The sequence below is a fragment of the Bacillus rossius genome, chromosome 1, assembly GCF_032445375.1.
Source record: "Bacillus rossius redtenbacheri isolate Brsri chromosome 1, Brsri_v3, whole genome shotgun sequence".
In the NCBI taxonomy this organism is placed as follows: domain Eukaryota; kingdom Metazoa; phylum Arthropoda; class Insecta; order Phasmatodea; family Bacillidae; genus Bacillus; species Bacillus rossius.
In genome coordinates, this window is record NC_086330.1 from 236,913,633 (window position 1) to 236,925,795 (window position 12,163).

Sequence of the window (12,163 nt, forward strand, 5' to 3'; positions counted from 1 at the left end):
GCCATTGTATTTGATGGATACTGTGTATCATCTACCAGCACCATACTTGTGGAGCACTCAAGGAGGGCAGCAAAAAAGCATGCCGTTGAAGTGGTCTTTACTGAAGACATGTTGCCAGGGGTCTCTCAAGAACAACGACTGAACCATGTCACGTGATTTTATTGTTAAGGGTGGAACTAAACGAGGCCCAAATTGGATCCTGTCTTCAGATCACAACACAGTGGCAGTTGTAGGGGGAGAATGTTGATCTCCTTGTACTGTTGAGAGTCCTGTCAGCTCCAAACAAGGCCCTCAAACCATGGAGAGGGGAGCCCTTTCTATGTGATTTCATCAAAACATATCATTGAATGAAATGCTGTCTCAAAATATCCTTTTCTTGCACGCTGTAAGCAGATATGGTACTACATCCACCTTGTTTAACCAAGGAAAGGAAAAAAAACTTGAAAACTTTGGACAAAAACCCGGACCTTAGCCTTCCATTGCTGTCCTTAAAAAAATGACAAAGACATTGATGTCAAGACCATCTTCACAGCTGGTGAGATATTTACATCTGCCTTGTACGGTGGAAATAAGCAAGTGCCCCTACGTGAGCTGCGGTGCAAATGCTATAAGTCTGCAGCTTATAAATCCACTTCAAATATGGCCACTCTCCCCCCGAACAGAGCTGAAGCACACCAACATGTTCTGTGCGTTTATGTGCAAGTGCAGCTCTGGATGGGCCAGTCAGTTTCATGGGGGGAGCCAGAAGAGTTTGGGTGGAGGTGTACAAGCCACGGTCTACAGCCTATTACTTCCAACCAGCCCCCTGCGCCTGATAAGCAGGTACAATAACGGGTGTGCAACGGCAATGTGCAAGTGCAAGAAGGCCGGGCTGTACTGCTCTGACATGTGTGAGTCATACAAAGCATCTTGCAGCAATGTGCATCGTAGAGGAAGAAGATCTAGATGAACATTAGCCACATGTTCAAGGAAAACTTAATTGTGTACTAGTTTCACCTACAATCAGCCCTTCAAATTTAAACATCTGAAACTTTTTCGGCAACTCTTTCTCACAGATGTTCCAGAGGTAGAACCACAGCCAGGGCCTTCTGAAATGCAGGGTCCTTCTGTACCCAAGTGCGGCTGAACAAAACCTTGTTAACCAAAGTTTTCGATATGTAACATCTTAGTTCTTGGTATACAGAAAATGGTAGTGGAGTAATTTAATGAATGGAACGGAAATGTGTAAACACAGAGCTGCCATCTGTGGCGGATGGCGGAAACCAAAGTTCAGAAAGACTAAGTGAAACTTTATATAATTAACTGTTTAACGAAATTTAATAAGATTAACAGTATTATAATAAAATTCCTTATCGAAAATCAGGTCGAAAGCCAGGGTTTAGAATTTTTTCTAGTCTTATTTGCTTTTGTTGGAGCTATTCCATTATATAGTTTAACATTTGGTCTACTAATTAAATAATTAATAGTCGACGTATCTGCTTCTGCAGCGAATCATAGCAGCGTGTAGAAACAATGTCCAGAAATGTGGTTGAAAACACAATTTGCATATATTTATCATGCTTGGCACTATTTGAAAGAATTTTACATTCAATTTTTGTCTGAGTTTCGTATTATTAGTGTATTTGCTCATTACTAAGGTTAGATGTTACACATCTCTGGCGAGTAATAAAGACTAGGTCATATTTTTTTACATAGATATGTAAAGAATCATTAATATTTTTACTTCAATTATAATATTACTTATGAAACACGAATTTAGCTTAGTTAGTAAAAAAAAATGGGAAGTTTTTAAGTCGGGGAACTGGTTTAGATCAAATCATTCAAAATCCAGTTTTCTCATTTTTATTTTTTATTTTTTGCAAATTATGAGTCAATTATTGGGTTTACATGCATCATTTTGTGCTAGAGTTAAAGTCAAATGGATTTGCTACACCTTCACCCCTGACAATTTTCCTTGTAGAATCATAATGTTTCCCGAAATTTGGCTCAAAATTTTACAGAAACTTTAAAATTTCACGTTTTGGAAATTATTACCAATATTTGAAGTGCTATATCTAGAGAACTATAGGATGTAAAGAGCTGCAATTGAACTCAAATTGTGGCACATTTAGTCTCCTTAAAAATAATACGAGTGAGTTTTTCGTTACCACATATTTTGTTAAAACTATAAGCGAAAAACAAAAAAAAATTGCAAACATTTTTCTGGTTTTTGCGAATATCTCAAAACCCACTTAGAAATTTTGTTGGGTAACTCCAGATTCAGGTTCGGCACCCCGAAAAACACAAGGAATTATAATAAAACTGACTACTGTAATTTTTGCAATGTGAAACTACCATTTTCCTGTATTAAGTTGTTCCAAATAACGTAGTTATATTCTAATTTGGATCTTACCATGGAAATATAAAGACATAATATTGAGTTATTATTAGAAGCAAAATAGGTTTTTTTTTTATCAAAGCAAGTGTTCCATTGGCATTGGCTGTAATGTAATCAATGTGGTAATGAAGAAAGTAATTTGAAATCAAGCATGATACCCAAGGCTTTGACCAATTTGGACTAGGTAAGAGTGTGATTTATTTCATAATTAAAAATAATGGGATGAAATTTTGTGGTGAATATTTTAATAGTAGTTTTGCCATAATTAATGTTGATTAGATTCAGTTCGCACCAAGTAGCAGTAGCATTTATGTCATTTTGGAATAAAACACAATCCTGGCAGGATAATGATGGTATTCTATAAATTTTTAAATCATCAGCAAACAAAAGACCTTGAGAATTTTTAAGTACCTTTACAATATCATCAATAAAATTTTTAAATAGTAAAGGCTATAATGTACCCCTTTCTGGGACACCCGAAATTTCTGCAAGTATGTCAGAATTAGAATTATTTATTGAAACATAATAAGTCAGTTCCAAAACAATTTACATGTGTATCAGTTTATCCAACCTTAGATAATTTTTCAAGTAATTTAGTATGTTTAATTGTATCAAATGCTTTAGCAAGGTCAAAATAAAAAGCTTCAACTTGACCTCTTGTTATTACTTCTGCGAAAATTGGATTTTAAAAAGGGAAGAAGATTGGTTGTAGTTGATTTTCCATTACGGAAACCATGTTGGTTATCAGAAAGGTTATTTTTTAAATTGAAGCTAAGATTCTTGAAATTGATTTTATCAAATATGTACTACTTTGGAAAAACCATTTAAGAGACATATGGGCCTATAGTTCGGTACATCAGGTTTTCTGCCTTTTTTGTGTATTGAATCATTTTATCAGTTTTCCCATTATTGGGGTAAGCACAGTTTTGTGTACTAAAATTATAAATAAGCTGTATATGAGGCACAAACAGGTTTGCACAACCTTTAATAATACAATTCGGTATACAATCAGTACCTGTAGATATAGATGTTTTTAGGGATTTGATTATCAACAATATTAGACTCTCGCTGATATTAAAGAGAGGAATAGAAAAATTATATGTCAAATGAGTTGATTATATAGGATTTATATTAAATTGAATATAAACACTAGAAAAGTAGTTGGCAAAGCAATTGGCTATACATAATAGGTTGTTAGTGACCATAATGTTAATATTAAGAGATAACTGTTGGTTGTAGTTATTTTTTATTATTTTATCATAATGCCAAAATTTTTTTTGGGTTATGTTTAATTTTATTGTTTACATTTTGAGCCAACATTTTTTGTCTTTGGTAATAAGTGATTTGGCCGCTTTATGTTTTTTGAGAAAATAGGGCATAATATGTTTGTTCCAAGTTTCGTTTCTATAATTTGTAAAAGTGATTTTTAGATTTTAAAGTGGTAATCAGTTCTTTTGAGTACCTTTGAAGATATTTGTTGGAATAATTATTCATGGATAATGGTATATAATAATTTATGTAATAATAATTAATTAGATCAGGTAATGGAACCATGAAAATTATATTTTTGAGTTCGTAAAAATCTGATCAGTTGTGATCCTGGATAGCATTTTGAAGACCTAGATAATTATCCTTTTTATAATTTCTATAAGAAGAATTAGTTGAATTTGCATAGCTTACAATATCAAGTTTGATGTTGATAAGTAAGGATGTATGAAACACATCTTCTTTGACTAGAGTATCAGTGGCTTATGCACAGAGAAAAATTGCACGTTATTGAAGCATAGGTCCAAAAAAGATTTTTTGAGGGTTGAACAAAGTTATATTGAGAGAGACCTGCTCTAGAAATGATATTAATTAAAGCTTGAGCTTTGCTTTTCACAGTTGTTTGAGAAATATTACAAGTAAGCTTGTTGACCCAGTCCATGCTGGGAATATTAGTCACCTGTTATAAAAATACCATCATGAATATTTGCAAATTTTTCAGTTAAATACTCAAAGTAGGAATCATAAATTAAGGATGATGAGGTATGGGGTGTTGTTATTAGAGTGGAAATACACCTTACATTAAAAATATTACGATATTCTATTTAATAATACATTATTTAAAAAACCATTTGGTTTTTTTATAAAAAAAACTCTTGGTTTAAACCATTGTGGTTTAAATAAGCCAACCCTGCTTGAAAACCAAAAAAATTGGTTGTCTGTTAAGTCGGTTTACGGACGATAGTTTAACATGACGTCATAACAAAACATTGATCAAATGATTGCATACTTTTATGAATAAAATTGAATCATTTTTATTGAATTACATATCACTATTTTGTATGGATACAAAGAAGGAGTGAAATGAAATCTACAATTTAATTGATAAATTTACTTCTATTTGCACTCATTAATTCAAATATGTTTATTACTTTAACAAAGAGATATTTTAACTATAACTTTTATACATGTTTGCTATTTAACTTCAAGTTTGTTGAGAATGTTTTACGTTTTTTCGCAATTACACATTTAACGACAAAGTTTGTTCATCGTGAAATTAAACGTAATATTTAATAAAAATGCCCTTCCAGTTAATAAAATAAGTATTAGTAAGTTTAAGAAAGAATTTAGGCTTTAATCTCCAACCCAGACGCTCATGGTGCGCTGGGGCCGAGATTAAAATTCGTCGAGAATATTTAAGTTTTTATGTCTTCCAGTGCTCAAAATGATATGCAATTGTGGCTCCGGGCACAACATTTTATTTATAATTCATTAATAATAATGCTCTTCGCGATAAACAAAGGAAAATATGTATTAACGAGTACCTGGTTTCCGCAGAAGTGGCTAGATAGCGCGATTCGTTCGGTTCGCGTCCGTCACCGTAGATGGCAGCACCGCAGGGGAATAATATTATTTTGTTTTTATAATACGATTTTATAACGAATACGCATCCCAAATACACCAAAATTATTTATATTGTGTTACAATATTTTTTTAAAACACTGTGCAAATGATCCCGGGCGTAATTTGAATTATTATGTTTAACTGTAAAACTCCATTGTTCGTGCAAAAACGTATTTGAAAATTCAACATTACTTGTAAATAACCGTACAGATTGTGCTAAAAATCGGTGGACGATCATTAAATTACATAATATTAATAATTCAAACGACAAAAACATGATTGAAAAGTCAAATCGATTGTTGTTCCAATCCAGTGGAAGAGAGATAGATGTGGCGCAAGCGTACAATGAGCATAATGGGACACATCGTAGTGGGACAATGTGCGTTACGGGACACTTTTTCGTGCATGTAGCCGGCGTTCATCGATTTATTAGACGTCACGTCAAAAAAAAATTATTACAATATTTGTGTAGTAATTTCACATTAACAGTGTTAAATAACTCAACAACTTAACTATAAAACTAATAACATTAAACACGAGACACAAAAATCTTCCTTGTGTTACTGTTTTAAAATAAAAATGACAATATATAAATAACATTAATGCCTAATGATGATCACAGCTACTCCTTTATATTAAAGAAAATTAAAACCTTGCAAAGCAGAGCATTATCCAGGAACACACTCGCCTCCTACTCCAGCAGATGGCGTTCAGTCCAGAGCCAAGAAGCACTCTCCCACTCTGCTGCAGCACTCAATTAGGATTTCGATGGCGCTGATGGGAAGCAGGAAGCACTAGAGTAAGTCCCAGCGATGACTAGGGCACTTAGGCGAAATACTGGCCCTGCACAATCTCTCGGAACTCGTCGATGATGCGTCGGAATCTGCACTTGGTACACTCGTTCCAAACACATCTAAGTCTAACATTGTTACCTCCAGGGAGCAAACTTTTTCTTGATGCTCTATTTTAACAACCAGCCATTCTCTCCGAGTAACATTCACTAGTCATTGTTGGTTTGTAGTCTTGGTCAGGTAATTCAGCCTCAGCCTGCCTGCCTCAGTCTGCTCCGCCACAGTCCGCCACAAACGCTGTGTATGTCCCCTTGTGTTTATTTATGTACTTTGTGCCCAAAACACTTTCTTCACTCGCCCAGCGACCAAAAATCCTGTGTTATGTTGCCAGCGAGACTTTTCAAACATCAGGTGCATCCAGTGTTACCCAATTCTGATGAGCGAGTTTGAGTTAAACTCGCTTCGCGAGTTCTAACTCATTGGGCGAATTACCTTAACCACTGGGCTGTTAGGTTATGTTGCTCCACAGCTGCACTAAGACCTTTATGGCTGGCATTGCTTCATCCTCCTCGATCGGGCTAAGTCCAAAGTGAAGAATGTAAGTGATCAACTTCTTACCTGGTACAGAGGCTAAGTCCAATTTCTTCACGCAGCGCGTGGTCAGGCAGCATTGTAGTATCAGATGACGAACAGGGCGGCACAAAGTCATCTTGAGAGCTGGTCCTGCTCTGCCTGTGGTTCGCCCGAGCAGGCCTATATATACTGTCCAGCCCGCCCCTCTCCTTCTTTTGAGAACAGTTCAGACGGCGGGCAGAAAGATACACTGCTTAGCTATTTTCAAGACATGTGACCTGTCACGTGGTTACTTCCCACTCCCGTCCCAGTCATGTGACTGCTTTTGATCAAATGACAAGAGCTGCACAAGCTTGCCGAGGAGTTAGGCAACCTTCAACACTTAGGGTGTCTAACGGTTTGTCTGCCTTCAGACAAAGGAAAAGAAGAGCGTTGCAGTGAACTGAAATACTACTGCAACATTAGCAATATTTTACCAGTGCACCATTTTGCTCATTTTGAGGTATACTGATTGGTGATTCATCTGGGTTGAAAAGGGTTTAATTGTGTCACAATGTTGGTTTAATGTTAATATGTACATATATATCTTTTCTTTTCCTGCTTGGTTGCTTGTAACATAGTTTTATATGCACTGTGTTGCAGGTGGCCTGAGGAAGCTTTGGCATATGTGTCTCAACTCCTGGATACGGTTATTTACACATATTTTGTTCCCATTAATGTGTCTGGGAACAAGATTTATGGAGAGCTGTATTTGCAGGATGGCACAGACTGCAAGAGCTTATCAGTTTTGCTCTGCAGTAATGGCTATGCAAAAAGATGTTGCAGTGTCTGGAAAAGTAAGTTGTAGAAAATATTTTTGTGGCATAAATTATTATGAAAAAGGTTTTTTTTTGTTAAGTCATTAATTTGGTAGGTACAGTCATACTTATACAAATTGTTTGGATATGTTTCAAAACTTTAAACACCAAATTTTATATTTATGCTCATCCATGAAAAAATGAAATTGTAAAGATAATAATTGAATAGGTCATTTGAGAAACGTCATGAGTCCAAAAAACTAGTATTGAGATAATCAAGAAAAACCTTCTAGTTTCTTAAAGACTCATATTAAAAATATACAGCTTGCTTTTTAAGTTGAATAAATGTATTAGCTGTGTTTTAATACCGTAACTTCCCTAAAAAACGTAATATATATTTATTTAAGAATAAATAAAGTTAATGGACTGATGACGTTTCTCAAATGAATATCTAATAATGAAGCTGAAATAATGTTTTGGATGACATTACACCCTGAAAATACTAACTTTAATTACATAAACATAAAAAAGGTCTTGTATTATTATACGGACATCATTTTAAGATGTAAAAAACCTTGTATTATTATACTGACATTATTTTAACATGAAAAATATGTTTCCATGTTTTCCTGTTGAAATACATGCGGAGTCATTTTTAGTTCTCTTGTTTTAGCTTGTAAGTTTATCATTTCACGCATGGTCTGTTGCTCCTGTTGCTGTTGGCCATTCCAAAATTTCTTGATAAAAACCTGAATGTTCATTAGGGATGCAGACCTGCCAACTCTCACGATTTTGGTGTGAGGCTCACGATTTTAAGGTCCATCTCACGCCCTCACGCCAAAATAGTGTTGCCTCACGATTTTTCGGGGCCCCAAGATTTTGTTTGTAAAAGTTACAAAACAAGTTTTACGAAAGCTTACAGTAACGAGTTTCCATCAATACTCGAGTCACGTAAAGGAAGCAATTTTGTGTTTTGTAGCGTGTGCCGTGCTGATTTTTCCATCTCGCATAGTGGAAGAGGAGACATTGTGAAACATGACGCTACAAAAAAAACGCAACTAACACGTGAAGTGTATTGCTTCCAATAAAAAAATTAATTTTGCTGTAAACAGTGATAATAGTGTTACACGAGCAGAATGTTATTTTACATCATCTTTTTTAGTTGCGGCCCTGCATGATCACTACACGAGAGCGCTAAATTATGTTCAACTAAATTTAAATCTGCAACCTATAATTTGTTGAAATAAATTTTGAAGCAGAGACCATGTAACATATGTACAGGTATGTCACTTAAATTTAAAGATTCTCATTGGTTGTTTTTTATATATAACCTGTATTTATGGGCCTGAAAATTTTTATCGAGGACCTCATGATTTTTTAAATTTGAATGTTGGCAGGTCTGGGGATGTATTTGATGAGTTTTGTGATATCTTCAAGCTTCTTGATGTGGATTGGATTTTTGACTTTGTCCAAATACCATTTTACAATAGGAAGAGAGGGAACAGTTTTATGGTGTGGCTTTAACAAACAAAATGTGTATTTTACTAGTCCATTAATAAAGTTATAGCAAACCACTTGGCCAGGATTTGAAGACTGAAACTCAACCATGTTATATTCTGAAATAGCTAGGGATACTTTATTGAGCACTCCTTTACCTAACGAATCAGTCGAGAGAGGCATCTTCTTATAATACTCAGGCCATCAGTCTTTGAAATTCAGAACTGAATCAGTTGTAAGCATATGTACTGAAAGTCTACCACTCTTACTAGCCTGCAAAATTAGATCACTATACTCCTGTGGTGAGTAAATCCTGTCGGAATGCCTGATTTTGCGCTTGATGACACCAAAGTCCCTGTCACATGGAAGATATGAGTGGCCTCGAACAGGGAAGTAATGCCTGATAAGATCAAATTGTCCCTTTCCAGAAAGTGTTGCCCAAAATCACATCATTGTATGGTTTCGATTTTGCCCGGCACATCCATCGGAAAAGACGAACAGCTTACGCACACTTTTATGAACATTATTGAGGATGTAGTCATACAACATGCTGCACACTTCATTGGGCCCCTTCTTGGCGATACCTTCGTGGTATACATAACACATTGCAGTACCATCCTTTAGATTATGGATACAAAATACATTTACCCATAGTTGCCGGTAGTAAAAAACTTCTTGGACAGGTAAGTGTGGAAGCGGCAAGTTTTGCATAAAATCAAAACAGATACCGAACACATCTTGTTCTCGACACTCCTGCTCCACTTCTGATATTGTAGTGTAGAACTTTTTGGCACGCCGTTTGTTTACCAACATTGTCATTGAGGCAACAACTATTCAATTTGGTACTCAGCTCTTCACATTGGGAACAAGTATCTACTTGAGGTCTACCAAAATGTAGTTCATAGTTTTCTTTAAAGTAACGAAGATAAAATTTGTACTTCACTTTACTATCTGGATGTTTCTTGTGAAACATTTCGTACATCTTTTTAACATCTAGTCAACCATCCAAGTACTGGATTGTCTTACTGGAATCATTAGATATCTTTACTGGGAATGATTCTATGTGTGTTTTAATTTTATCACACTCAGCTTCAGGAATAGCATTTCCTTTTGGTTGTTTGCCACGTTTATCGTTGGGCGACTTTCCTTCCACTTTCAACGATGAAAGGCGTCTCACACGGTGCTCAGTAGTTGCATGCAGTGCAATAAAAGCCTTCTTACAAACATTTTCACGCTTTCCATTAACTGTTACAAAATATGAAAAAACTTTTGACCTTGATTTAGGCGTTTCATTTCATGGATGATGCCTCTGTATATTCTGGGCCTCTATGCAGCTCTGTAGGTAAATATCCTGGCTGTCCTTAGTGTCGAAAGAATCATAAAAGTGTGTAAATATTTCAAATTTCTCATCTTCAGTTATTTTAGAAAAGCATTGCTTCTTGCACCTGAAAAAAGCAAAGAAACACTGTAATTACTTAATTATTTGAAATAAGTCTTCCCACACACAATGCAAATATAAAATCTCTACCTACACACATGATGTTGGCTAGAAACTTCAAGGTAGTATTATCTGTATGTTTACATTTTTCAATATGGAATGCATGTTTTCAGAGTGGGTAGTCCATTTTCCAGAGTGGTTAGTGTGACAAATGTTTTTAGAGTCGGTAGTACGACATTTGTTTTTAGAATGGTAGTATGAAGAATGTATTCAAACTGGGTAGTAAGATAAAACAATATTTTTAGAATTAGTCGTATGAGAATATTTTCATGGTGAGTAGTATGAGTAATTTTGTCAAAGTGTGTAGTATGAGGAATGTTTTCAGGGTAGGTAGTAGGAGATTTGGCTGGGTAGTATGATGTAAGTTTTCAGAATGGATGAATTAGTATATTTTTAGGGGGAGTGGTGTAGAGTGTGTAATGGATGTTTTCATCATTGCTTTATTTTCCGAGTTAATGCTCAGGCAAGATTGGGGTGGATGGCCAGTGGCAATGGAGGTTACTACCATGGGTGCAGTCATTATAAAACACTTTCATGTATTCTGCTATTCATGGTAAAATGACCATTTTTTTCATTCTCTTTCAGCCAATGTATCCTTCAGTTTGCTATATACAACATGTATGCGTAACTAAAAACTGGTATTTGTATTTCAAATCAATGAACATCTAAGGTTGCATTTTTTTTACGAGTGATCACCTTACCATAATGGCCTAATCGAAAAAATACTGTGTACTTACCCACAGTTTACACCTATATCTCTTTCTGTAACTATATCACCTTTGCGGTTTGTGTATTCGACACCCTTAAACCATGCCTTTTTGATCACTTCACTTTTGTACAAACACTTATTAATAACACCTTTCTTCCTTTTTCTGGTCGACATACCCACACTATCACTTTCATAATACTGATTTTGTTTCTCTCTATTCTACTGCTGATATCTTGTGATCGGAAAGACAAACACATTATTTTGCCTATTGGTTTTCAGAGGAGAAACGTCACAAGTCCAGGACTCGTGACGTTTCTCAATTCACTAAAAAATTCTACTGCGCCTAGCACCGGGGATATATCATGGACTCATGCCGTTTCTTGCTGGAATGCTAGACCTTCGCATTCTGTTTACTTTGTTAGCCATAACTCATTTTCCATAAAAATGGACTCATGACGTTTCTCAAATGACCGATTCAATTTTGTATGCAATATTCAGAGTCTCTTAAAAGAATATATAATTTTTAACTAAACCAAGCAGAAATATAATAATTTTTAGCAAGTTTGTTATTGTCTTAATGCATTGTGTTTAATGTAATAGTTTAAAAGCTACTGAAGCTCTTTAGACACAATACTTTTTTTCATCATTATTGTGAAGCATGGTACAGCACTCATCATTAATGTAAGTTATTAAAAAAGTAAAAATGTTCTTTAATTTTAAACTAACTCCTTTAGGGTTTTGGCTATCTTATTTTTACGTGACTAAATTCTTATTACAACTACAAAGTATCTTAATTATTTTTTAAAATAAAAATGAACTTGACGTTGATGGTGAATTTTTAATTCATATGTAATATTAATGGTCAATATTGATTTTATTTTTTATTTAATTTTTATTTGTCACCTGCCCACCAATAGCTTTAGCGGTGTGCACGACAGACAAGACAAATACAAAACAAAATACATACACATATAAATGGTCACTGTAAGATCACTAAACACCCTCCCACACCAGCACCAAGAGTGGACAGCA

The 12,163-nt window shown here is 35.0% G+C and overlaps 1 protein-coding gene across 6 annotated transcripts in view; it reads left to right on the forward strand.

Moving 5' to 3' along the window:
* Positions 1–12,163, forward strand: part of LOC134527383 (putative ATP-dependent RNA helicase TDRD12) — a 393,271-nt gene that overhangs the window by 88,946 nt on the left and 292,162 nt on the right. For all 6 annotated transcript variants that reach the window (XM_063360027.1, XM_063360029.1, XM_063360028.1 and 3 more), the window contains one exon: positions 7,273–7,466. In XM_063360027.1, coding sequence (XP_063216097.1) covers positions 7,273–7,466 — 194 coding nt within the window. The remainder of the gene's footprint in view (positions 1–7,272; positions 7,467–12,163) is intronic.